Source organism: Lepisosteus platostomus, chromosome 19 (assembly GCF_059453375.1).
Source record: "Lepisosteus platostomus isolate fLepPlt1 chromosome 19, fLepPlt1.hap1, whole genome shotgun sequence".
NCBI lineage: Eukaryota > Metazoa > Chordata > Actinopteri > Semionotiformes > Lepisosteidae > Lepisosteus > Lepisosteus platostomus.
Window position 1 is genome coordinate 19,317,488 of NC_142629.1, and position 27,872 is coordinate 19,345,359.

Here is a 27,872-nt window from a genome sequence, read left to right on the forward strand (position 1 = left end):
ACCTGTTAGCAATACCGAGTCCCAGATAAAACTCTTTAGTTGAAAACATGTTGCTCTTAGGTAATAAGTATTCAACGTAAACTAAATGACAGTGTGATGCCGCGGGGGTTTCAGTCATCTGTCGGGTCGATCAGAACCAGACCAGAACACACCTTAGGCAAATAACAGTTAAAAACACAGGTCTACCCTGATCAAATAAAACAAACAAACACAGAGCAACTTCTCTCCAAAACACCCTGGAAAACAAATAATGTACCCATATGAAAAGCTACATTTCTTCTCGAAGTACAAAATAAATCTTTCCATTTTCTCCCTCAAAAATAGATCCAACTATGTCTTCTTACCCGTACAAAATAAACCTCCCTCCTTGAATTAAAAAGTAACTGTGTGCTTGTTAAGCCCATTTTAACTTTCCCCTTTTTCTCATCCTCGTTCAGTCCCTTCTAAAGACTATTACGATTTCACTGAATGAATTAACCTTTATTGCCTCTAAGAGAATTTGTCTTGCACATCAAGAGCTCATAAACCTATAGCGTATATGACAATAATGCAACACAGCAACAACAGTACAATTCCATGACACAAAACAACATTTAACAACATTGCTCTGTCAAACTCAATCCACTATCACAAGATTAAAAACAGACAATTAGCTAGTAAAGAGTCTAAGACAACAGTAACAGTAATAAGATCCCTACCTCCAGACAATCTTTTTTATGTTATTCAACAACTGAGATTTCTGCAAAGTATTGTCTTCCAGATTTTCCAGGCTCTTTGAGTATTTCATTGCCAAAATACACATTCCATTTGTTGAGTTGTAATAGTAAAGGGAGACACACCAAAGGACCCAATGAATGTGTGAAAAATAGGTTCTCCTGGTTCTCTACTCTAGAACAGAGAAAAAAAAATTCAGTTCATTTACATAGTGGGGTGTGTGCTCAAGCCAGCTCCCATTACTAAGGGGCACCTGGCCAACCATGGTTTAGATCCTATGCCATGCCTCCTGTACATTATTTCTATTCATTCGTTTCTCCACCTTGGAATTATAATCTCTTTAAGCTTGTTTCAGTTCTTCCTATATCTTCCTCTGAATCACTTTCCCCCTCAAACTATCACAGCTTTGAATTCCTGCTCTTTCTTTTTGGACTAAGTCAAATCATCATGTCGGTGGTTTGATATGAACTTTACAGACATTCTTAATGTAACCATAACAGGGATCTAATGTTCTAGAACCTCTTGTGTAGCCTTTTACATACTGATGATCATTAGGGAGAACTGACTTAAGCAAACAACCATTAAAATATTGCAAAATTAATCTGAGGGAATTAATCAAGTGATATTAATTCAAGGTCTTGTATATAATGATAAATAATTTCTGAGGCGGTTTTATAATTGGCTTCGGGAGAAATATACACAAGTGTTTTAAATGCCTGCCCAAACTCCCAATTGTCATTGTGGCTCTTTATGTTGCAGTACTTCAGTTCCGCCATCTTAATGAGATCAAAAGTCTGAGTGAAATCTTCTTAAAGTACCTCCTCGTCAGTACAGTGCCCGTGGTAGCATCACAAAAGTTATACAAACAGAAATTCATAGCTCAGAACAAAGTGATGTGAAATCAAACACCAAAAGTTTATCTTCCATGAATAAGCGTTTTACAAGAACATTCACACATTCTTCCAGTGAAGCAAGTGGACAGAATGATACTTAGAGAATCCAGTTCATGTCCAAACACTGCTGGAGAAAGACAGTGGCACACGTGATACTGACAGACACAAGAAAACATGAGGGAAGAGCTGGTATTTTACAAAGTGCTTTACATTTGACAGGTGCTTTGTGCAAAATAACCTGGACTGTAAAACACAGGCTGTGCGCTGGCAGAGCAGAGATACTCCTACCTGCATTGTGGCAGCTGTGTCGTCCAACGAGCTCAGTGTGCAGGATCTCTCCTTCCCAGAAGAAGAAGCCCTGAGGTCTGAAATAATCCACAATGCACACACACTCTCGATTAAAACTGGAGAGAGTCCTCTCATTAGCAAGTGAACAGTAACATGTTTCTTTTTCTCTCATCAGAAAGTCAGCACTGTCACAGATATAGGGATTCCTAAATTCTTTCATCTCTCATCTCACACACTCATGGTGCAAACTTGGCATTCTGCCTGATACTCCCCTGTATCAGGAAGTCTGGGTTTTCTTCATGTTGTGTCTTGTGTTTGAATGGTGGCTGTACCATCCCTACAGGATGACTACTGGACTGTTCCAATTGTAAAAATTGTACATGAATGTCAAAGCCTGCCTCAAGTGTAGGCGATAGCTGACAACATTAAATTGTTTTGTACATAAATAACGGCACTCGGGTAAAATGCAAATTGTATTACTTTCATAGCTTTTAAATTATGTACTTTTTACTTAGTTTTCATTGCATTTACTTGATTTATAATTAGTCAATAAAAATCGTCTCCTGCTTCAGTGACCACAGTAACACTGTTTCCCAAATTGTTACAATTAATCGCTATATGGACACAGTATGGCGGCCACATCTCCCGGTCACCGTAATACACGCAGTCAAACCGAAACCGATTAGTTTGCATATAAACAACGCCCACATCGGTCGCAATAAACTTCATACAACATATACACGAGAACCTTTTATATACATCTACATACCTACACACACATTTGTTGAAGGTGGATTCTGTTGTCAAAATGATGCTTATAATAAGAGCTCTGCTCTAACTCGTTTGTGGTCGTTATAATGCTAAGAGTAAGAAGACGTTAAAGGGATTCAGAGTATATAAGGCTGCCTTCTATTTAATTTAGTCAAAATGTGTCTTTCTGTAATCCTACCAGCTCTGTACTTTTAGGAACTTCAAACACATCCTGTTTCAGAGAGGAGTGTATGAAGATCGTCATCTAGAAAACGATCTGATTGACTTCTCAGCTCCCACGTCTGGCCAATAGGAATTGAATAGATGCCTCGTCGTATTGACCAATGATAAAGTTTGCAATAGAAACAGCTCCTCAGTATATGAACAGCTGATAGAGGTACTCTAGCCCCCCCAAGCTAACAACAGAGCTTGTCTCTGGTTTCTGAGCTGTGTTCACTGAAACCAGTCAGGAAGCGATTAAAGGTCTCAGGCTATTTAATATGTGTATTACATGTGTGACGACTGCATAACTGAAGGTACGTGTTAGTGCAAAGTGTGATTTTGTCACTATTTAGACCAATCGGTGCGTATCCCCACCTTTCCCTCATCATGCATGTTAAGATACAGAAATTTTCCTCCAGGTGGCACTGTTGCCTGAGAAAAGCTACCATAAGGGTACCGTTATCAATTACTATCCTCCCATGGATCAATAAAGCATCAGAGACAATCCAGTGGGATTCACAACACCAGAAGACAGAGTTCATAGAAGTTAATGGCTGTACACACGAGACTTCCAGTGACACCTTGACTTTATTGTACAGAGGTGATACAGATGTTACAAGGTCAGGAGCCCCATACAAACCACAGATCTTGGTTCCACATCACAGATGCAGTGCTGAGGATCCCCCCTTCCTGCTGGAGAGCTTCAGTTGCCAGTCTCCATTCTTCCCAGGGCAGAAGAAAAAGGCTTCCCAGCACACCTCTCATTTGCCTTTTGAAAGGAAAGGCGGGAACCAATCCCAAAATCCCTAAATCCTCATGTGGAATGCCCAGGTCCAGCTCAAAAACGCACACCTGCTTCCAGATCCCTGCCTGCTCAGAAGCCATCTTGGTTCAGAGAAACACCACAGGCTGGGCTTGAGCCAAAATGACAGGTTCCTACAAAAGCCTTCTAGGGAACCTCGACATTGCTTTAATAAATTTTCTTTGCACATTATTAGAAGTGTGTTCTAAACCTTTCAGTATACTTCCATCGATTTCACAAAGAGATTAAAAGAGAAATATATTAGTAAGCTACAATTCTGTCTGAATACCTTTGTTGATATCTAAGATTATAATTTCCTACATCAATGTAACATAAGAGGCTGTCTTTGATGCAGCTTTTAGCGTCCCTTGATGTCCTTGGAGTAAGAGCTGAAGAATAGCCTTGTAAGATGACAGGAAAAACTAGTGAGATCCCAACTATTTGTTCAGGGTCTCAGATGTGCATCTCTGTATCTGGAACCAGCTGCTATTCAAATTGTGCCACAACTATGGACTATGACACTGTCTGACTCTGTTGCTGGAGAGCCTGGTAAGGCCCTCTGTTCTGTTCTGGACCTGAGTAGGCAAACATTCAACCTAATTCTTTTCTGGGTGGAGTTTGCCTGCTCACTCTGTTTTCACATATTTCCTGCAGAACCGGCCCTGGTGCGAGTGTGTGTCCGGAGCCTGGACTGGAGGAACTGGTTAAGAAATGGACGGATGGATTCTCTTACTTCAACACACACGGGCTGTTTCCCAGGTCTGTCATAGGTGATTTCACTCACTTTGGAGCCAAGAGAGAAATACTGCAATTATTACCATTATGCAGGTACTAAAATGATGAGACTGTATAACCGGGAGCTCAGAGGTGGAGGGACAGGAATCGGATGGTAGTTCAGGAATATAGAACGTAACTGAAAGTGATACAGAATCTTTGACATAGCAGACTTCATTATTAAAGGCTTTTAATATCTGCAGTATTGTTCTTGATGGAGCACACAGAATGCACTAATGTTTTTGTAAAATGACAGATTGTTTCCAATTTACTACCTTAAATGTCTTCAGCATAATTTAAAGCTGTTCAGAAATAACCAAAAGCTAGTAAAATTAATTTCTCATCAAATCCAAATAAAGAATTTTAACTTGAATATATACCATGACTAGTGGTCAACAATATTGGTATAATAATAAGGGCAATTTCAGTGAAAATATTTTTAAAGACTACCTAACCAAACCTAAACGTATCACTTTTTAAAATAACACTGAAAGAATGAGTACTAAAAGATTTACAGTGGCATCTTTATTGAAAAATAAAACTGTAATGGTAGCAATATCGAGGGCACTGATGTGAAACTCAGTCCAAGTACAACACTAGCTCATTGATCAGTGTTTTAAGACAAAGGCATTCAAAAGTTTTCAAATTGAATTGAGTAATTTATTCATAAGAAAGTTTAGAGATTATTTGAAACTGTATAAAAATAAACATTTCTATCATTAAACCTCGTCTGTGTTTTTATTATTTCCTAGAGATATTAAATGACATAATAAACCCACCTTACAATATCACAGCTCAGCTTTCTGAACAATGCTTGTGCCAAATAAAATAATCGTTTCAGCAAAGAAAGTGCTGAAAATAGATGAAAAGGAACACTATAATTTACAAGAAAAGAAAAGACTTATAATACTTCATAATGAAAGTTAATTTTTGAAAACCCTTTCTTTTGTCTTGGCCGTTAAATCAGCCATCATTGTTAATAATGAAGCTCCACAGCCTACATATTCGGCAAACTAAAGACAGACCATTTTTCTGTGGTTTCCTGCTCCCCTTCCATGTGTTGTTGTATCTCAGGTAGGAATTTACTGGACCCACTTATTCCAGTTGGGTTCAGAGGGGAACACTCTGCCCAGTCGCAGGCAGCAATCCACCGAGGGCTCGTAAAAGACAGTGGAGGTGGTGCCGGGCTGCAGCTGCTCCTCCTGCTGGTCTGCAAAGTCTTGTCTTGAGAAAAGAGAGGCATGAGCCTCCCTCTTGATGTGCCTCTTCCGGATGCAGCCCATTTCTTCGAGCCCCTGGCGCGAGAGAAAACAACATCAGCGTTCCAGCTCCCTTCCTGCAGAGATGTCCTCTTAGGCAGAGGCGAGAGCGTTCTCACCTGCAGGAGCTCCAGGACGACAACGGGCTGTAAAACGCCACTGTAGTGCTCTATCAGGACGCCCTCCGGGACCCCCGGCCTGCTCATGACGTGGAACAGCAAGGCCTCCAGCATGCCTTTACACACCGGCCTGTTCAGACTGCCGTCCACGACCCGCCACGGCCGGCTCACGAAGCTCACCCTCCCGCGCTCGCCCCTGCGCCAATCAGAGGGTCACTGCCCGCGGTCTCGCAGAAGAGCGCACCAAAACATGTTTGCCAAGAGGAAGATGGGATGAAGCAGAAAAGTGCCACAAAAGTACTGGGGACAGGAAGGGAATGGTTTTTATTAAAAAGAGCTGAATCTGGAATTGCGTACCTGTCACCCACTGTTTCCGATGGTGTGCTACAGGGGTCATCGTCATCCGTTGGGCCACCTTAATGGTTGACGATAAAAGCCAGTTTTTAGTACTCTTACCAAAAAGTTGGAATTTTGCACTAATGGAAATGTTGGCACAGCATCCAATGTGTGCTTGAGTTAAATCCAATTAAATAAGAAGAATGCAATAAGAAACTGCAGAGAAAATACATCCCATTCACAGACTTCTACTTTCACCAGACACAAAGAAAGCAGAATGATCTGCTCACCTCCAACATTCGGTTTTGAGGCTGCTCCCTCATGTGAAGCGCACATCTGGTCAGTGCTGGATGACACTGCACCATCCAAAACTGAGCTACCTTCTTCCATCTCTGTATCTCCCAAGTGATCTTTGTTGTTTTGACTTTCCTCATCAATGCCTCTTGCTTGGGGTGCGTTGTTACATTCTTCTGCGCTCTGCGAAGGTTCTGCTCTGTCACAGCTGGACGTCCTCAGGCTCTGGTCCTGACCTTGTTCCTCTGAATGAACTGTATCCACGGTCACTTCGCTATCAGATTCCAAATGAGGCACTTTCCCAGGAGGCGGGCCCTTCTCCAGACACGGCTCCTCCAGTTTTCTCTTCCTGGCTCCCGATGGGTCCCCACTAACGGCCTTATCCTTTGGCGTTATACTGTTATTTACATGAAGCACCCAAGGATCCAAATACTTGAATGCAACCAGCCGCATTGTATTGCCACCAACTTCGATTATTTCCTCCAAACTGATCAGGTCCTACAATGAAACGGGAAGTGGGATATTTCAAGCTACAGTACGTGACCCTAAAAAGACAACGTTCAATCCGCAGAAGCTCAGTTGTGTTCACAATCACTTTCATAATCGGAACATCCGGAGTAAAACGGTTTTAACATCTCGAAGGACGCAGAACAGTTCCGGTCAAATAAAATACAGCACCTAGTACAAGCCTTGCCACACCTTGCTGTGCTGCCAGAAGCCGAACAGACTTAGTTTTAACGCCAGAGACGGCAGAATAACAGGACTACAGGCACCCTTCACATCAGGGTGTTGATCACTACAGCTCATACATGCACCGTTCTTATGAACAGTAAGAGATAACCAGCTTGATGTAAAAGCAGCAGCCTCACTGCCCCACTCCCACACAGCATACCCATGGCGGCTCACCTCGAGGTACTGGCACAAACTTCTCGTGCGGCCGTCTCCCTTCTCCTCAAAGCCAGCAAAGCGCCTCCTCAGCTGGAGCTTGTCGCAGCCATAGAATCGGGAGTCTTCGATCGCGCTGCACACGTCGAGCACCGCCTGGAGGTCCTCGGGGCTGTAGCCGCAGCGGTCGATGCACCAGGACTGGAAGCGCTCGAGTCTGTTCGAATCGTCGCTCCTCGTCAGGAGCCGAGTGAAGCTGCTGGGCAAGCAGGCCTCTCCGTGGACAATCTCATCCAGGAAAGAAGGAGCTGAAAAAGATGTGGAGGGGTGGGGTTTGTGAGAACACAGGGACCGCAAATGAGAGGAAGCCACTCCAGCCCCTCTTGCGGGTTTGGTGGTTTAGTAGCTGAGCCATTTCATCCAGCCATTACTACCAGGGGTCCAGAGTCTGGGCGGCCATGATTCTCGTGAATGGGAATCGTGTTTCCAGTACCCGAACTGTGGGAAGAAGCATTTCCTATTCTTTTTCTGAATGAATTCCTTTTAGTTTACACCTGTGACCCTGTGTCTTTGTTTTGCGTGGAGCACAAAACACTTCCCTGAATTAATCTCATGTATGCCATCCCCTCAGTATTTTCTATACATGAATTCAATCTCCTCTCCATTTCCCCTAACGAGGACACAATCAGCCTCTGCACCTGCACCTGCCTGCCTGTGAAGTGACTGTCTGAATGTTTCTACAAGACACTCCATCCTTTTATCCTTTGTGATTTGCTATGCATGCTTTGGTATTATACTGTGTGTTTTTAATCCATGTACTACCTGGCATTCTGACTGATTTATTCCTAACGACCTCTAAAGCACCCTCACACGTGGCCGTGACTGTGCCCAACATCATGGCATGAGCTTATTTCTCAGCCTGGGGTGAGGCTGCGGCCCCCCAGTTTGCACAGCATGTAGCTAGACTACACCAACCACACGGCCTGTAACTGCAAACGAGAAAACAAAACACACATTTTAAAACTCTTTTTAAAAATGCCAAACTCACAAAATGCTACAAAAGAATGGCAAAAAAACATTCTAAAAACTGACTCTCGATGTGCCAATCCCTTAACAACGTAGTTCAAGCAGGGGGTTGCGTCAGCAGGCATATGCTGCAAAGGAGCAAGTAAAGATTTATTCCCTGCTCAAAAGAGAAGAAAAGAAACATTTCGGCTGTGGAGCCTTCTCCGGGTGTGAATCACTAAATCACAAATGAACCATTATCTCTATCTTATCATTGTGATATGCTGTTTCTTTTCTTTTCAGGATTGGAATAAACCTTTACTTGTTACGTAATAACATTACATTAAGATTGGAAATCATGTAGGTTTTCCACTAAGGACTAAATGGTTTTCAATACTGTAGTGGAAACCTATATCAAGGGAACTTGTGCTTCTTCTCGGCTGATTTCTGGACTGACCTGCGGGGAGGAAGTGGCTGTGGGCAGGAGTGCAGCGGAGTTTCAGCTTCATCTGGCAGGAGTTCACCACGATGTTGTCGTTGGGGTTGAGGTTCCGCAGGCTGACGATGCCTGGGGCGCAGTAGCCCTTCATCAGCAGGTAGTTCGTGTGGGAGGCCTGTCTCGCCTTCACCTCAATCTTACGCTTGCTTTCACACTCCTCTGCTTCATCTTCATCTTCCTCATCCATCTCCTTGCCCATGCTGAATAACCATTGACAAACACACAACAGCGCATATCAAACATGTAGAAAAAAAACATCTGTGTGAAAGATATGTTGAGGTTAACGTCTAAACAGGCCTGCTTTAAAAGAAACCTAGTGGATAAAAATGTACTGGGGGTCACTGACTGAAAATGCTGCTCAGTTTACACATTTTTAACAGATCACAAGAAATGTAAATACACACAAATAGAATAGACATGGCATTTTATAGGCATGTCTATTACCAGCCCTTCTGTAACAGCGAAGCACACGTCACACAAGCTTGTGTTTTTGCAATATCAGGAATTAATTAGGGCTCCCAGGCGGCTTAACCAGTGAAGGTGCTCATTTAGAAGGCAGATCGAATCCTAGATTCCATCACAGATGTGCCGGACTAGGGCCTGAGTCGTGTCATAGCCAACGATGACCAGCTTCTTCAAGGGGCAGCACGCCAGGGGAGTAGGGTGGGCATCAGCACACTACTTTCCACCCTCCGGCATAACAGCTGGCTCCTCCTTTGACTCGCTGGGCACCAGTGAGAGTGATGCCACTCCTGCAATCAGCGGCGATTCGAGTGTGAGGCACGTGCAGCTCGTCTCTAGAGACGGACATGTCACAAGGAGCGCTCTGCACCTCGAGATCTCCCACGCCTTCGCCACAGTCTTACAAAAGCTGGGCGAGTATAAAAAATGAACTGAATTCAAATCTTTAAAAAAACAGTAACGACTAGGTCTAGATGAGCAGAAGCTCTAGTCACCTTTTCACAACCTCATTGTCCACCATAGTGCTATCCACCACCACAATCTGCTCAGGAATGGACACCTCCACGGAGAGCAAGCCCAGGATGAAGAGGGACAAGCTGGCCAGGCAGTGGCCTCCGAGGGCGTCCAGGGAGAAGACCACCATGCCGGGCTCCGAGTCCGCAGCCTCCTGGTCCTGGAAGGAGAAGGTGTTGGGTCTGTCCTCTCTGCCAGCAGACCTGAGCCTGTCCAGGAACTGGAAGGACTCCGTGCAGAGGGAGCTCGGGAAGCGCCAGGTGAAGCACCTGTATTGAACAGCAAACACACAGAAAAGGCAAAGGTTTTACGGCTGAACGGATCTCAAGTTACCCTTGAACCACGAATCATCTGAAATCCGAGTAACGACAAGCGACTGCAGGGAGAGGCGCCCACCTGTAGTAAGACTGAGACAGCTGGTAGGACATGGGCACGAAGGGCAGCGCCCGGCTCTTCTTGGGCCCAGACCGGCAGCTGACCCGCCGGCGGTTCACCAGCCCACGCTGCTGGCACTTCAGGAAGGCCTGGCACAGCACCTCGTCCCGGTACTGGATGTACAGGTGGAACGTCTGGGAGCACAAGAGAGCACCGCGAGTACACCTGGGCATGCTACAAGCAGGTCCTTTTCCCGAATCGGGAAAAACTGTTTTTTGGTGAGGAGGTTAAGTTTGAACATATGCTCAGTGTTAGTGACAGTGGAAATGATTTGAATTCTGCAGATTTTAATCTCTCAACCATTCTGGCTCACAGTTTCAATACAAAAAACAGCAGAAGGACCTAACAGTGGTGACAACTGACCTGAACGAGCAAGGATAAATTAAACAATGAGAGCGGTTCCGTAGGCCTAAAAGAGCTGGCTGTCTTTTTTATTTATAAACTAACAAATTTGTCACAGATTCAAGACAGACAGAGACACTATACTGTAAAAAAGATGCCAGCTTTCAGATGAGACATAAAACCGAGATCCTGACTTTCCGTAATCATTAAAAATCCCAGGGCATTTCTCAAAAAGAGGTGGGGTGTAACCCCGGCATCCTGGCCATATTTTCCCCTGGCCTTTACCCATCATGGCCTCCTAATAATCCCCATCTCTGAACCGGCTTCATCACTCTGCTCTCCTCCCCACTGAGAGCTGGTGTGTGGGGAGTGGACTGGCGCACTATGGCCGCCGTCGCATCATCCAGGTGCGCTTTGAGTGGAGTGTCCAGAAAAGCTCTATGTAAGTATATCTAACTGTAGGGGTATTATTATTAAATTCCTGTCCTTTCAGTGCCATTTAAAGAGAAGACAATAAGAACTGGAAAAAGAATCACCTGACATGACTGGGGTTTCTTTACCTGAAAGGAGCGGCAGGACTTCATTTGTAGATTTGAAAGTGCCAGTGTACTCTGGATGAGATTATTCAGCACAATGGCGTGGATATCTTCCTGGCTAGAATTACAAAACAAAAAACAATTTAGAGAGAAACATAGGAAATATTTTCCTAAAAGCAATTAACAACAGGTATTTATTCAATACCTTGTCAGAATGTCTTGCTGGATTTCTTTTTCAGTTTCATCTTCAATAACATACACACTGAACCTGTGAGGAATTTAACACAAAGCAGCTCATAATCAGTATCAAATATTAACAAATACCATAAAAACTGGCAAGCAAAAGAAAACTATCATTCTACGCATGGATGTTTTTAGAAAAATAAGATACTGCATATTGATGAAATGTTTTTTTAAGTCATTTTGTCAGATCAGTTATGAGTGTCATACAGACTGAGACTAACTGCTGCATACGGAAGGTGTGTTCATCTATGGATGCCCTGCTAGGCAGACTTCAGTTCCACGAGTTGCACATCTGGAGCTCAGAACCCAGTGAACAGATGTGTGCTTGTCCAGACTGTAAGAGCTAAATCGGAGGCGCAACGCATTTATCACAGATCTGGCCACATATCTGGTGCTACTAGCCTGTCACTGTCACATTAATCTGCGCATTGATTTTGCCACCTGTCTGTTCAATACAATATCTGCTACATAAAATGGTCATTTTCCTGATAAGAACTTTGTGAATTGTTTTAAAGTTTCTTCTGATCCTCAGTGTATTATTAAATAAAGGTTCATTTTTAAAAACATTTTTAAAATAATTACTGTTAGTTTATTTTAAAAATGGGTTACAAAACTTTTTCCAACTCACCTTCTAAAGAGTTCCTCTTTAGTATCTGGGATTTTCAGATCGGAAGTTCCAGCAGAAGAACTAAATTTCTGCCTCAGCACCTCAACAAACTCTTTGAATTCTGCTGCACACACCTATTGGGTAAAATTCCAGCTGTTAATCGATGATTTACAATAAATGCCCAAAAAATAATTTAAGAAAACCTCCTAGGAAGATTCAGAAGACATTTTCCATTTTTTATCTAAGTGAACTTTAAGAAAGATTATTCTATTACATATTGTACAATAAAAGACTAAACAGACACTCATTTTTTGCAAGAACAACCTATTAGATTACACAACTTTCTTTTCTTTTATATCAATGGCTTTTTAAGCAAAACTTTAGTTCCAGCATCACAGATAACCATTAACTCACTCTTAGATTTCAGTTTCAGAAAAGAAACAAGAACTGTTCAAATCAAAAGGATCCATTTCAAATCTGTGTGTGAAACTGTAATCTTACATATTTGTTCCGTTTATTTTTCATATTAAAATTAGTTACCTCAGGATTTTCATAGTCATTATTCCTGTTCACAAATTCATCAGCAAGTGGCTTGTCCTGGTAGACTTCAGCCAGGCAAATTCTAAAATTAAATATGGTAGAAGAAACGCAGTAAATAAGTAGGAAATGCACAGTACTCAGCCACTTTTCACTGTCTGTAAAACCATTTTTACTTGCATGATCATGTAAATTAAATTTCACCTCTACCAGTCCAAGCAGTGGCTGCTCTTAAAAAACATCTTGCAGAATTAGTGTCAGTACTCTAACACAGCAACTCTTCACAAACTTCAGTGGGGCTAACCTTTTTACCTCGAAAAAAATCTTTATAGTCATGATTTGGTATTTTTAACCACTAAAAGACATGCAAACTTTTAAAGCATTGCAGAAAAGGAAAAGGGTGTACTTTGTACATACATGACGAATTATCCAGAATATAAAAGCATGGGCACTCACTTAAAGTTGAGGTAGGTCTGAGAGTTCTTCATGATGTACCGAGATCTGCGCCCCACTGAAAGAGATGTCTTATCCAAAGACTCTTCAAACTGAGAGTGCAAAAGGTCTCTCACAACTTGCCAAGGGACAAAAGGCTTCTTGATCTGACAAACAGTTGACAGCGCATTTCATCAAGTTAAAAGACATACTGTAACAAAACGTGTGTGAATAACTGAATAAGGGAGGTCAAAATGACAAATGAGGAAATCAATCACGTCTGAACACCAGTTTGCTAAATGAACGGAGATGGAGAATCTCCCTGACCTTCCTGTTGAGGACGTGGCTGGCGACCCGGCAGAGCATGAGGAAGCCGTCCTCCTGGGCGCTCCAGCACACACGCTGCCGCGTCATCCTCTGCAACGCGCTGCGGTCCGCCTCGTCGTGGAAGCGCGGCTGCCGGCGGTGCTGCGCCTCCTTCTTCTCTTCTGAGGAAGACGAGAGAAAACGGGTCCATCTCACCGCAGTCAAGACCAACCGCAAGGACTTGAGGGGACCTACGGTGGACATGTCGCCTTTAAAAGCAAACACCTCGAGAGACAGCACCACCTCGAGAGACAGCACCGTGAGGCACTTTGCAAGACCCAAAATGGACTATTGCGTCAGAAAATCAATGAAGATTACCGATGCTTAAAATTACATCAAATGCCCAAAATTACAAATGCAGACAAAACCAAAAAAGTTTCAGCTTGATTCAAAAGCACCCAAAGTGGCCGAGTCCCTGATTTCCTTGGGGAAGGTGTAACCACGCAGGCTCACATTAATGATAGTTTTGGCTACTAATGTTCCTTTTAATCAGTTTTGATTGCATTTTAGATAATCTTGTTTAGAAAAAAAGTGTTCAGTGCCAACTAGCAATGTGTTCTACAAATCAAAAAACAGCTTAAACACTGCATTTCTAATCTTTCGTCATCGTTCACATACGCCACTGTTTTATTCTGAGTATTGCAAGGTAGATCTCGTGTTCAACAAGAGGACATTACTGCAAATACGAAGCAACAGAAGCACCTCAATGAAGTTATCAGAAACATGACATGCTACTCACACAGGATGTGAAACAAATCAAAAGCACTCTGTCAAAAGACAACATACGTTAGTTCAAGTCATGAAGATAAAAACACATAATCTTGGTTCACATTCAACAATTTTATATTGAAACACTTTCAAAGGACATTTCATGACCACAAAACACCAAAAGACCCTGAAATTTTAGTACAAACCATTCATCATCAAATTTCATACATTTAATTGAAATTTCAATCAAGAAGATTACCTTTCTTACCCTTTGTCTTTTTCTTCCCTTTTTTCTCGGTGCTCTTTTTCAGTCTCTTGCGCTTCTGATTTTTCCCACCACGGACTCGCATGTTTCTGGTGTCACTGCGTTGATTTTCAATCAGAACTTCATCCTCTTTCATGACGTCCAGGAGCCTGGACTCCACTATTCTATTCACCACGCTGCCTGAAGGAAGAAAATAACAGACGTCCGTCACATGGCTCCATAACACAGCAGCAAAACCAAAATCCACGGTTAAAAACAGCAGCATTTCTTACTCTCAAATGAAAGAGGCAGAGGATGTTTCCTCAAAAAGGTTTTCAGCCTCAGTGTAGGTCTTCCATCAAGAGTGCCACTACCCTGCACGGATGAAGAAGAAAATATTGCTGGGGGAAAGCGCTGCATTTCCACAAACTGTTGCAAGATCAAAAGAGATTTTCTCATACTCATCCTTAAATCATCAAAACACTAAACAGATGCTCAGCCTGCTCTTTTAAATCTGTTTTTAAAAAAAAGAATAACGCAGCTCACGCTCTTTGTTTTGTTCAGAATGTAACTCGTCCAAATCCAGTTGCGTTTCAGGTGGCTGAAGAAGCTGGAGTCCAGCCCCGCGGCACCTTGACCGTCCCCGGGGATAAGTCCTTCGTCTGTCACTTCGCGGCTCCCCCTGCAAGAACAGGCAAAACCCACACATGACCACAAAGTCCCGTGACAACTGTGCTGCGGCTCCACAGTACCTCCAGTGTGGCCTGTAACAGTCGACACGAACACTCGGCGATGAACCATGTATACACATCTTTCTTCAAGAGAATAGTTCTAGCAATGCTCCAGAGCCACATTTCATGCTGAAAGATGCTCAATGGGCAAAACTGTGACCAAAAATCAAAAACTAAAATAGACTGATGGCATACGCGTCCAACCCATTTACAATGGCAGACCTACTATTTCAGGAGAAGGCAAGAAAACTGATGAACCCCAGTAAACTGGCAGAGCTTGAGCAAGCTGAGCAGGTTGGTGAGGAAGAACAGAGCTCAAGATGTAACTGCTGCCAAAGCTTCTTCCGTCTAGTGTTGACAAGTCACGCAAGATACATTGACGTTTTTATTTCTTCATTAACGTTTGTGAAGACTGATCACTTTTCACCCGTGGTCAATGTGATGACGTTTTGAATAAAAATATGTACTTCAAAAAGAATCACCAAAATGGAACAGCACTGGAAAGATATTCAATAATTATAATTCCAGAACATCTTAGGGTAACTAACTAAAGAGTTTGTTTTGAAACAGTTACTTATGTAGTTTATCTTCCAAAGAACTATGTTTTTACATAGTTATGGAGCCTTGAAAAGTGCTTTCAGAAGTGTCTACATTAGTTCTGAGGATGCTGACCCATGCTGCACCTACACTACCTTGCCACCTCAGTCATTCGAGAGAGGTCTTTGCTGGACTGCTTCTCGGCAGAGAATTTGGTCTCCATCGCTGGATCTGCAGTGTTTATCTGGTCTTCTGGGGCAGAGCTCTTCTTTGCCCGAGGCCATCTGACAACACCTGCAAGTAATGGCAGCAGTTAGATGCATGAATTTAACAATAACCAGTTTTTGTTATTCATACCAATCTGGAAGACCCAGTTGCATGTCTTTATGTCTTGGCAGCACAATTGTCACAAATGGGTAAGACAAATGAATGTTCATTAAAACTCCCGTGGGATTATTGAAAGAAAAGGGGAATGAGGACCCTGCTGTGTGATGGGCTGTTGGTGCCAGGTGGGTACCGCTCTTCAGTGTCTGTTGAAGCGTGCCACTCCCTACATTAAAGAGCCTTGGAATCTTGTGGAATGAAGAGTGCTCTAGGAATGCAATTCATAATTGTTACAATTATAATTAGTATTGCTGTGGTAACACTTGCTGTGATATTTGAATAGGGGAAAGATATTTCTTTAAAAACAGGGAGCTGCACCACTGCATCACCAGTTCCACAGCTGGTCACAATTAAATGAGAATAATAATAATAATAATAATTGCTTACACTTATATAGCGCTTTTCTGGACACTCCACTCAAAGCGCTTTACAGGTAATGGGGACTCCCCTCCACCACCACCAATGTGCAGCATCCACCTGGATGATGCGATGGCAGCCATAGTGCGCCAGAACGCTCACCACACATCAGCTATCAGTGGGGAGGAGAGCAGAGTAATGTAGCCAATTCATAGAGGGGGATTATTAGGAGGCCATGATTAGTAAGGGCCAATTGGAAATTTGGCCAGGACACCGGGGTTACACCCCTACACTTTTCGAGAAGCGCCCTGGGATTTTTAATGACCACAGAGAGTCAGGACCTCGGTTTTACGTCTCATCCGAAGGACGGCGCCTGTTTACAGTATAGTGTCCCCGTCACTATACTGGGGCATTAGGACCCACATGGACCGCAGGGTGAGCGCCCCCCGCTGGCCCCACTAACACCTCTTCCAGCAGCAACCTTAGTTTTTCCCAGGAGGTCTCCCATCCAGGTACTGACCAGGCTCACACCTGCTTAGCTTCAGTGGGTTGCCAGTTGTGAGTTGCAGGGTGATATGGCTGCTGGCCATGAACCGGGCTGTGAGACTGTAGCAGCAGGACACTGTACCTAAGGGCGTGTTCAGACAGACACACTGCATATCAAACCAGAAGTTCTTCACATCCTGCAAGGTGTTGAAAGTATAAAACCGCCTCTCAAAAGGGCGATTTCCCCGGACCAGGTTATAGTGTGGCTCACAGGAGGTGGTATCCACAATGGTGGCTTTTCTCTTGAGATAAATAAAGACCTATAGGAGACAGAAACAACAGAATAAACCTCAGTACGGACCACACTTATTAAATCCTGGATCTAAACTGTATCTCTAGATATGTTACACATTTATTCAAGAAAAAAATATTTAAATCAGCTTAAACGGGAGTATATTAACAACCTCCCAAACAACAATTTCCACACTACAATCTGAAATATATAACCTGCACCCAGACAATTCCGAATAATCTGCAGAAAAGTTCACTTGGTATTTTTGTCCACATCACTTCACCTTATATTATCAGTAATATTCAATAAAAGAAAGTGTGTTTCTAATCAGCTTTTTCTTACATTTATTTCATTTCTTCTTTATCTACAAACAGAACATGGAGAACGCAGTTACCATTTTAATTTTTTATATATATATAATTAAGACTACCTGGTCTTTGTCTTGAAATTTTTCTGAAGGTCCAAACTGGAGAAGCCCCATGTAGCACAAACGTTGCATGCTCTCGTAAAAGGAAAATATATACTTCCTGTAATTACAAAAGCATGACACCATTTAAGTTCCTTCCCATAACTTGCAATTGTCAACTACGAAAAGAAGAGAAAGTACCTCTTATACAGAAGCTGTTTCTTCATCTTCCCTGGCAAGAACCTGACGAGATAATGCTGTTTGATGGGATCATTGAGAAAGTCCTCCAAGCCATCCACCTTGTGTCACGACGCACACAAGAGAAAAACAGAACCGTCACCTGGTCACCCTGTACAGCAGCTCAGGAGACACTCAGAGAATCCTCGGTCTTTATTAATGAATTTGGGTTTATAATAGCATCAGTTGCCTTTTAGAATTAAACTGCATTAGCAGAAATTCAAACATAAAATAATTCAAAACATTATTCATACTAGGTACAGTAATGCTAGCCAACTGAACTCTGACCTACAGTGAGCTTTCAGAAACCCCACTACTTCCTACATATTTATACTCGTCATTACCATTTCAAACCCAAGGTCTTAATCATGATTCCATACGGTGAAAATGAAAACACTTCTTTATTCTGCTCATGGCTCAACATAAAAAATATTCAGAAATACAGAGGTAAAACTAAATGTTTTTTTTTTTCCCCCCGAAGACTGATCCCACTTCTTCAAAGAGGCTTCAAGAGGCTTGGTTGGATATTCACAATATTGTTAACCTGGTCGATTTAAAAACACAACTCTTTTACCTTGTAGCTGACTTGGAAGATCTGGATGAAAATGGAGAGCGGCAGGCAAAGCAAAATATCACTTGTAAGTGCCCATCCGTAGCCGAACTCCCTGTGGATGGGGGTGGGGGGAATATACCTCTTCCAGGACAGATCGTCCACGTACACTGCAGGGCGGAAACACAGGCCGTGAGCAGAGCTCCTGTCCCGTTCACACCACGGAAAGAAAGAAGCAGCACCGAGGAGAGGAGGGGGGTGACATCTGAGTGTATACAACAAACATGAAAACTGCAGCAGTGCTGAAAATCAGACTGTCCTTTTAAAGTGCAAGAATAAAAACAAGAATCAGAGTTTCGAAACGACACTGGCTCTTGTTTTCCACTTGTTTCCACACAGTTCACCATCATCCTTTGAGAATTTAAATGAAATACTCAGCCAAAGAAAGCATCATGTCCTGACAATTGCTGGTAAGGCAGACCGGACTAGATGGCTGTGAATTACCAGTTTTGTCGACGGACGACTGATCTTTCTCAGCACCTCCATCAGTCCCGGAAGGGCACTCGCTTTCTTTAGCCGCCTCCTTTTCTTCGCTCACGCCCTGCGACGCCGCTTCCTGGCTGGCTGCTGCCGACTGCGGATCGCCCTGACTGGCCGGGCTGCCGTGTCCCGGCTCCTCGTCCCGCCCCTCCGGCGCCAGGGGCTTCGGGGTCTGGCTCTCGTCCCTCAGAGGATGGCCGTACATGAGGTACCACAGGAACAAGTGCACCAGCCTCAGTCTCAGCATCTTGGGCTGAAAGCCCAGCGACCGGCCTAGCCCTGGAACTACAGAGCACATGTTCTACAATTAAACACCCCCCCGCCAGAAAAACACACACTTCGAAATAGTTTAAATGCTAATTTTGCTCTCATCGCTCCATTTTAGCATCCAGCAAGGAAATCATATTTACATCATATTAAATTCACATAAAATAACAGATGTCAGGCAGTAGTGAAGAGTGAGAACGAGGGCATTTCAAGAAGCTAAAGCGAAGACTGGCACTCGAGGGTCGGTGCTCACTGATGGTGGGCTGGAAGTTCTTCAGCTGGGAGACTCCCATCTTCTCATCAGTCTTGCTGGCTGCTGCTCCCGATGAGCCCTCTCCCTTCCTCAGCTCCTCGGGAGTCGGAAGACCCTCCCTCTCCTGGTCTCCCCCGTCTCTCGCAGGCCCAGACTCGGCACTCTCTGTCTGAGCCAGTCCAGGTTTAACTCTGTAGATTGAAATTTAAGAAAATAAACGAAAAAAAGAACCTTATAAAGTCACAACAAAAGAACGTCCAACATCCAAAAAAAGAAAAGCAGGAAACACTTGGGCTCCTATGTGCATATCTCTGTACCCTCACGGAAATATTCTTACCGATGAGCTGAGTAAGAGCTAGAAATTCGGAATCGAATTTGTTCAATGGCACTTTTAACCAAAGGATCATCTTGAAGAATGGAGGGGTGAACCACGAACTCCACCTGCAGATACAAATGCACCAATATCCGTCAAAGTCCCATTTCAAAAAGAACGATTCTACAGATAAAAGATTCTGTAGCTGTACTTGGTCTTAATGTTTTTGCATGCCCACTTAAGTATAAATTTATATCTACACTTTTATAATATATAAATTATACTATATCCACAATAAAATACAATGTCATTTGTTCCTATTTTATTTTGAAAGCTTTGGACACGTTACATCCATGGAACAGGTGGTACCGTGGTCAGCGTCACTGCCTCAGCAGCTGCCTGAACACGCTCCTTCTCCCTGCAGGAGTACGAGCACTGCCACCAAGACTTAGGACAAGACTGATGAGAGCTGAAAACTGCATGTCTTAGTTTCAGGAAGTACAAAAAAGACTTTCAGCTTATTGTAATACCGACATGATCTACCGCCTCCTTTGCCTGGGCAAACACATTCTAAGAACGAACACCTTCAGAATTACCTTTTTACTGACGCCGTCTTGTATGATTGTTGTGCGATACAGTCTCAGCAGTCCCTCCTGTGAGAGCTTACGCACAAGTCTCAAAATGGACTTTTTGCAACATTTGGTGACGACTCCATCCTGTTTTTCTTCATCCATTATCATCTTCTGCAACCTAAAAAATGATCACAGAATTCAACCATTCACTGAATGAAATGTAAGCTCAGTTACTGACTTCATTCTGCAAGAAAACCGTAAAAACAACTAGCTTGCATGATTTTCATACATAAGCTCACTTCTAAAAAGTGGATAAGAAACCACAAAACAGCTGTAATGGGCTTTAACATCTTTTTTTTAAAACAATCTGCCATTTAGGTTAATCCATGTTCAAACGTGAGCAAGTTCCCTCTCCTTCAGAACTACAGAGATTCAGAAAACCTTTCTTACGTGTACAGGTTTTCGATCAGTTTGAGGCTCCTGACAGCTTCTATTATAAGATTCTTGCGTTTTAGCAGCCTGTATGTCTCATGGGGCCTCTCCTGAGACTTAGACTTTGACTTCTTCTTTGGCACTACATCAAGATCCTAGGAAAAAAAACAAACATTTCAAAATATTTTATAAAGATCAGGTCCGTGAGCATCGCAAAGTATCTTAAGACAAATCTTACAATTGAAAACCACACCTTTGATTGATCCATCGTAACTTCTTCAATAACAGTAACGCTCCCCTCGTTGTCTACTGAATGAAAGCTGCTGCTCTGATTTGCTGCTTGCTCAGAAAACTCCATGCTGATGTCAGAGTTATCCAGAGTTGCATGAATATCTTCTTTTCCTATTGTGGCTTCTGCCAAGTCAAGATTATCACGTCGTCTTTTCAAAGCAGGTATATTTAATTCTGAAATCCAGGAAGAAAAAAAGATTGGTTAAACCATTAAAAAGTCATTAAAATCTTATGAAATTCATATTCCCACTCTGAACGTAAACTAGCAGTCCAAGCGGACACTGATCCATCTCCTGCTTTACTTCCAGAATTCCTCAGATCTGTAATTCCCGAGGAACATAATTACATCCAGGATGTGTATGTTTGGAAGTGCACTGAATTATCTGCTTCATCTTCTTTGCGAAATGAGAAGTTGGTACAGGGGGTGAAGCAGAAGGCTGGCACATTAGATCTTACTTTTATTTGGCGTCGAGTGCTGAACATGCTGATGGCGTCTGGACTTTCGGAAGAGTGACCTGGTGTTGACCTTCAACACTCTGCGCCGCGCGGCCCTGCCGCCGGTTGCCCCGGGACCCTCCTCTTCCTCCTCCGCGCTGGAGTGGCCCGGGGAGAGGGCGCCCTCGGGCTGCGCGCGCCGCGCCGCACAGCCACTGCCCGTCGTCAGCTCCTCGCTGCGGGCCTTCTCCTTCTCGAACTGCTGGATCAGGCTGCTCTGCCCCACGTGCGTCCGGCTGATGTACTTGGTGGTACGCTGGCGGCCCTCGTCCTCCATGAAGCCCTTTCACCCAGCAGGTCGGAACAGGGTGTCAGCCCAGGCAAAGCAAACAGTTAAACTCTCTCAGCAGCCAGAAGTCATCACCTATCCGCGTCTTTTCAGCCTCAGAGCTGGAGTCTACTCCAGGGAACAAGGCAGGGCTACAGCCAGTCCACTGCAGGGCAGGCTCACACATTCACCCACAGGCACACCAAGGGCAATTAGGACATTTCAGAAACAACATGCTTCTGTTGGGAGGAAACCAAAGCCACCAGTGAAAAGCCAATGTGGACACAGGAACATGCAGACTCCACACCGAAGGGGTCTTAGACTGGAATCAGATCTAAGACTTAGGAGCTGTGCAGTGGTGGCCATGCCACTCATAAAAGTGATATTTTTTTCTTAGCTTTTTCTGCACAAAATACTACAGTTTGTGTAAAGATCCAATTTCAAATATTCTACGGTGCAGAATTTAAAAGCTTGTAACAATGCCACCTCCAACAACCCAGTGACATTACAGTCTGCACTTGTGTACCTGCAAACAAAAAGGCACAACGCCCTACCTTGATGAGCTCATATCGTTCCAGAAGACGACATATCATACGCGCTTCCAGTTTTCCGATATTCATATGTCTTCTGACTTCTGCCTGGGAAATTCCTTTGGTTCCTCTGTTCTCAACTGTTTATCAATCACATAACATTAAAGAATGCATTAAATAACAATCTAAGAATACGATTCAAAAGCTCTTAATTTTTAGCACTGCCCACATCTGTAATAATGAAACCATTTAGTGTGGGAGTAGCTGCCCACACCAGGGATTAAAAAGTGAAAATATGTCATGTTTAAGTCTGTACCCTGCAGAGGTTGTGTTCTTTTCACTTAGAGATTCAGTGAAACATGCAATTTGTCCAGAAAGTTTGAGAGAAAACTCACTGGGAGAACATGCAGATTACACATACACAGGCGCCTGGGTCAAAAACTAAACTCAGGGCCTTGCACCTCTTAGACATTTGCACAAACCACCATCACCACACCATCCATTTCTCTACACTTACAGCAGGAGAACAGAATCAGTGGTGCTCTGACTAGTTACCACACCCGGAAGCAAACAAAACGACAGACTAAACATACTTATTTCAAAAGCCTGAGTGAGCATGTCTCTCTCCCAGAACCGCCCGCTTGACTGGGCACTCTTCCTGACGCCATCGTCCTCCTCGTTATCGTCCTCGTCATCCTCCACCTTCTTCCTGTACTCCTTCAGGAGCTTGAGGCAGCGCACAGTGACATCCGTGCCTGAGGGAAGAAAGATTTCCTGGGATTCATGCGAGCCCTCCAGTGAGGAACAGCCCCACTGGTTTCACACGACACTTTCAGAGAACCGCCTGCTGTGCTTTTCTGTCAGTATTTACAGCAGGAAAATTATTTTCCTTTTGCTTCCTGTAAGTGAAATGGCAGCTGACAGGATCTTTGTTGCAGAACATGATGCAGGTTCAGCAAAGCCTGAAATCAGGAAAGATATCCTTCTCAAAATGCCATCCAGGATTCAGTACAGATGTTATGACAGGGCCCACATGCAACAGGTCTTTAATTGCAACACATCTCCCCATGAGGCACCCAGAGCAGCTCCTGGCAGGCGTACCTTTTTTTGTCTTGCACGGCCCCCCCTGGGGGTTCAGCTCCTGCAGGGGCACGGTGACAGTCTGAGCCAGGCCTGCCGTGCACATGTACTGGTACATCCTCTTGAAGGTCTTCTCACTGACGCCCTGAGCAAGCACACCGCCGAGGGACGCCACGGCCCCCCGGGTTTGGACATTGCACGATTAGAAAGCAAGCTTTAAGAGCATTGTTTCCAAAACAGAATAGAAGCCGATAAGGAGAACGAATGAATTATCCATAATTGAAAATCCATAATTGTGGAAGACTTTGAACATATATAGAAGTCTTGATCCAGCAGGCCTCTGCTTTAGCGTGATAATGGATGGTGCTAAAGACATTCCTGCACTGCCACAAGGAGGGGCTATTTAGGAAAAAAGCTCAATACATAACGAAATACAATGAAATAAAAAGCTTTCTCCACCCCAAATACGTTTGAACATTTCCTGATCTTTACCACTACTTATAAACGCATTATTCAAAACGTGTACTTGCTAAAAACAATAACCACAACATCATTTACACAGTAAGTAACTACACAGTACTGTGTGTTTTGGTCATGAATACTGCCATTATACAACATCACACGGATATTGTATAATCCATGCACAATATGGACAGCATAGGAAGCCCTAGATCAGGGAAAAACACGTGAAGCAAAAATGACCGTTGGTACTGCGTATGATGCATTTCATTTAAAAACTGTCAATATATACATCATTTTTCCCATTTCCAGTATTTCATATTTAAAGCAATCCTCCGGGTGATGTTAGTGCATCTTACCACTTCCTCTTTCAGGACATTCATGATGGCCATTCTATCAGGTTTGGCTGCCAAGACATTGGAGACTCTTTCCATAAGAATGTCATACTTGCTCCTCCTAAAACAATGATCAGAATACCTCATTTGACAACACAAATTTTTAAAGCTCCTTGTGTAAGAGAATTGCAAAGTCTCAGTTCTGTTGAGATTTAACTGCTAGAGACAAGTACTCATTTAGTTATATGCGACAGTTTGAAAACACCAAGCCAGGTCCAGGAATGAAGATTCAATGGCCAGAACTAGGGGGTGACATAAGGGTTTCAGAAGAGCCATTTCATTCTGACTTGACATAACAGATTCGCTCTTTGTGACTCTCACCCACGCGCTACACTGCTGAAACACTTCAGGTTTACCTGTCGATGTGAAACCTCTTTAGCAGAAGAAGCACAGAGTGCTGCTGGCTCCCACTGGGCAGCCGGATGACATGTGACTGAAGAGTGACCAGGCCGTTTCTGTCCAGCACCTTCCTCAGGTAGTGCAACTTCCTCGCATCGGTTCTGCAAATTGATGGAAATTGGAAATGTGAAATTCGAACACTCATACAGATCGAGGGCTGCTTCCCTCCTTGTTCTGGGCATTTCCTTGTTGCCAGTGAAATAATTAAAAACACAATTTGTCAGATTAGAGGACAGTCATGTGCTTTTACTTGAAGGCTTTGCAGTGCAGGTCTCTCTGCAGCTCGCCCTGCCAGCGAGACCTCCCCAGGCGCTCCAGGATGCAGTAGGAGTAGTCCGGCAGCGTCAGGTCCGGGTCGCCCTCCCAGCCGATCAGGGCGCGGAAGCGGACCCTCTGAGAGGCCACCAGCACCAGCTGCTCGTCCCACCTGAGGGCGACGGACAGAGGACCTTCACTCGCTCCGCGCCGCCGCGGCTCGGCCACTCGACACCGGGAGCCGCTCACCTCGCACGCAGGAGCGCTGAGCCGAGCTCAGAGGAAAACGAGAAGACCACAGGTAACTCTAAAGCCCTACGTCACGGGCCACGGGTGTCCAGTTCAGCTTCCTTCGACCAGTTTGACACCTTCAGGCCTGAAGGCTCAGCAGGTTTGGATCCCCTGCTCTCAGGCTTCTTTAAAACATTCAGGGAACTCGGAACATGGGCGCTTAACTGTTAATAATCTCCCAAAAACATGCTCAGATCAAATGACTGCCTTCACAGGTGCTGAAAGTCAAACAGAATACGGAAGCTAATGCGCTCTTTAAAAAAACATTGTTTTTTTTCACAAAATGTGGAGGCAGAAAAAAGGAAACATCTGGCGCCAATCAATCCTTCATCAGCACATTTACCAAACATTCAGTCTCCATGTCCACATAAATATTCAACTATATCAATATCGAAGCCATAAAGTAACACATCTCAAAATACTAATCTGTCAAATCAAATATAATCCAACAATTAAACCTAATTCTATATCTAGCTAGACAATTAACATTTTATCTCAATATGCACGTGTGCCAGTAAACGGAGGTACAGTAAACATTTTAGAACACAATAAACAAAGCACAAACATACTATCATATTAAAAAATAAACACTTGTGTTTAAAATGTCCAGAGATTTTACTGAAACAATAAGTTGACAGTAAATAACAGGAGTGTTTTTTTATAGCAAATCTAAAAAAAAACACTGATAGAGCTGATTTTTTATTAATGTCAAATAGATTTATGTTCCTATTTATGTATAAGAATCCAGAAAACTTCTTTCTGGGGCAGTAATTAAAGTTGGCCTTCACCCTTACTAGATAAACAGTTTCAGTACACCAAATTCTGGGAGAGAATAGTTCAGGACTATATGCCATGATTCATAAACATGTTTGGCATTGAGGATATTCAAGTGACATTATAGACTGTTAAATCTATAAAGTATAGTCCTTACCTACAGTTTGTAAGTGCACCAATTAAGGCTTGACAGCTGCAAAACAACAGCCTCCAATTTCGATGTAATATAAAATATTCAGAGTAATACTGGCTTCCTTCAATCCTGTTGACATACCCACACATACCATTTTAAACTTGTAAACCTTTTTTCACAGACAAGACTGTAGGTATAGACTTGGACACTTTAGACTTGCCTTTGAAATGCATCTTCTAGTGTACAGCACGGCTGCAAGTCTGCACTCCTTATCCGAGATGTTATGTTGACCCTCTCGTTAAAGAACCGACAAGATCCTTTGATTCCATGTTTATTGTCAAAAACGATGTGGACAGGGTAGATGTCTTCTGACGAACCCATGTCCCTTCTAATCTCCTGAATTCCAGTTTCTGGATCAATGTCCTTAAATCTGGAAGAAAAACGAGCACATACATGCATATATATATATAAATTAAACAGATATACCGTGTACAAAGAGATGTCAGGACGAATCAGTCCGTTGAATTACGTTTCAAGTAAGTAAACTGCACAGAATAAACTACTATTAAACTATCACAATCATCAGCTGCACAACAAAAACTGAGAGCAGTTATTATCCTAGGTGTACCAGTTTACTGAAGCCCAAGCCTGAGTAAACACAGCTGGCAACCTGCACACTAGCGTGAACTTACCTGTCCACCAGCACTAGAGGCGGCCTCTTCTCCGGGAGCTCGTAAAACTCGATTTCAGGATTGCAGACCAAAGACTGCCAAAGAAACTGCTTTGATGCAGAGTCCAGGTTCAGAGGGAATTTGGGAATCCGGTTTTCCACCCTGAGCCAGAGCGCAGGGATTGTAACACCGTCCAGCCCTTCGAGAGCCACTTCATCCACCAGCATCTGCAGCGCATCCATCGCGACCAACACACCTGACACCGCCCGCAGCGCAGGGCGAGAGACAAAAACTACAACTGCTTCACTGGCTTAATAGGGGAACGCGACAAAAGTCACCCACTTTTTAATTATTCTCTTCCATGACCATGACAGCAACATCAGACTCCTGCTCTCTCTTGTCGCTCTGTTGATATCGTGCGCATGTGACCATACACAGGCTGACCTTTGACCTCGCGTCTTACGTTTTACGTACACGCCTTGTGCGTGCCGTAACGGTGACCTCTTCAACCCAACCCCGGGACGCCATATTTGAAGAGCCGTACGGCATGTTTTTCCACTTGTACGGGGAGGAGGTGCCAGAGCTGCCAAACCCGGTGCATAAATTCACATTCTTCGCACAAGTAATTAGCCTCAATCTGGCAGGATGTTTGGGCTCATTACCGAGTGAAAAACAAACCTACCACTTACAGGTAGCGTGCCTCGGAGAATTGCATGAAACTGGAGAATAATAGAAATAATAGACTGTCTCATTTCTCCAAACTCCAAAGCTTCACCACCTCCTCTGGTAGTAAACTGTTGGAGTTGAAAACTTAAATTAAAAACTTACAAGTTTAACAATCAGCTCAAAATTAAAATAAATTATTTTATTTGTATCTATGAAGAAAATTTTAAAGAGACAGAACAGCATCCAGAGGCAAAGCATCCCCATATCACAGTACCGCCATGTTTGAGTGTTGGTATGAGGTTCTTCCTGTGGAATACTGGGTTTGCTTTACGCCAGACATAATGGGACCCATGTCATCCAAAAAGTTCCACTTTTGACTCATCTGTCCATAGAACATTCTCCCACAAGGCTTGGGGATCATCCAGGTGCTTCTTGGCAAATGAGAGACCAGCATTTTTGTTCTTCTTGGTTAGCAGTGGTTTCCGCCTGGCTACTTTTCCATGAAGCCCATTCTTGCCCCGTCTCTTTCTGATGGTGGAGTCA

General features: G+C 43.5%; 1 protein-coding gene and 1 long non-coding RNA gene across 11 annotated transcripts in view; both read right to left on the reverse strand.

The window, feature by feature from the left end:
* LOC148645359 (uncharacterized) overlaps nucleotides 1–3,062 on the reverse strand; it is a 27,140-nt gene extending 24,078 nt beyond the window's left edge. For 2 of the 6 annotated variants that reach the window (XR_015928351.1, XR_015928352.1), the window contains exons 1-3: nucleotides 2,665–3,062; nucleotides 1,896–1,972; nucleotides 699–888 (exon numbers count right to left, since the gene is read on the reverse strand). This is a non-coding gene — a long non-coding RNA (uncharacterized LOC148645359). The remainder of the gene's footprint in view (nucleotides 1–698; nucleotides 889–1,895; nucleotides 1,973–2,664) is intronic. The other 4 variants (XR_015928353.1, XR_015928348.1, XR_015928349.1 and 1 more) reach the window with 4 other exon arrangements.
* Nucleotides 3,063–4,953: 1,891 nt separating this feature from the next.
* gtf3c1 (general transcription factor IIIC subunit 1) lies at nucleotides 4,954–27,103 on the reverse strand. Of its 5 annotated transcripts, none has more exons than XM_088612379.1 (37): nucleotides 26,685–27,103; nucleotides 26,213–26,422; nucleotides 24,790–24,966; nucleotides 24,497–24,640; nucleotides 24,105–24,201; nucleotides 23,308–23,431; nucleotides 22,800–22,961; nucleotides 22,231–22,346; nucleotides 21,370–21,691; nucleotides 20,876–21,087; nucleotides 20,641–20,777; nucleotides 20,215–20,368; nucleotides 19,643–19,746; nucleotides 19,306–19,496; nucleotides 18,750–19,070; nucleotides 18,270–18,415; nucleotides 17,660–17,757; nucleotides 17,483–17,579; nucleotides 16,903–17,080; nucleotides 15,689–15,827; nucleotides 14,812–14,947; nucleotides 14,559–14,640; nucleotides 14,290–14,466; nucleotides 13,275–13,435; nucleotides 12,972–13,114; nucleotides 12,519–12,600; nucleotides 12,000–12,112; nucleotides 11,334–11,396; nucleotides 11,153–11,246; nucleotides 10,212–10,384; nucleotides 9,797–10,084; nucleotides 8,799–9,040; nucleotides 7,358–7,644; nucleotides 6,448–6,949; nucleotides 6,179–6,236; nucleotides 5,822–6,017; nucleotides 4,954–5,738 (listed from the first exon to the last, which is right to left on the reverse strand). In XM_088612379.1, the coding sequence occupies exons 1-37, from the start codon at nucleotides 26,903–26,905 to the stop codon at nucleotides 5,526–5,528; spliced, it is 6,360 nt and encodes a 2,119-aa protein (XP_088468505.1). In that variant the 5' UTR covers nucleotides 26,906–27,103; the 3' UTR covers nucleotides 4,954–5,525. The 5 variants fall into 5 exon arrangements, with proteins under 5 accessions (XP_088468505.1, XP_088468503.1, XP_088468504.1 ...); XM_088612377.1 differs by having other exon boundaries at nucleotides 13,275–13,504; XM_088612378.1 differs by having other exon boundaries at nucleotides 14,281–14,466.
* Nucleotides 27,104–27,872: the final 769 nt, after the last annotated feature.

Excerpts from the sequence above, each read along its gene's own strand:
- gtf3c1 (XM_088612377.1), bottom strand. The coding sequence starts at position 26,905 with ATGGATGCGCTGCAGATGCTGGTGGATGAAGTGGCTCTCGAAGGGCTG. Across the intron at positions 20,778-20,875 it reads TTACGATGGATCAATCAAAG|GATCTTGATGTAGTGCCAAA; the intron begins GTGTGGTTTTCA and ends TTTTTTTCCTAG. Across the intron at positions 6,018-6,178 it reads TCGGAAACAGTGGGTGACAG|GGGCGAGCGCGGGAGGGTGA; the intron begins GTACGCAATTCC and ends TGATTGGCGCAG.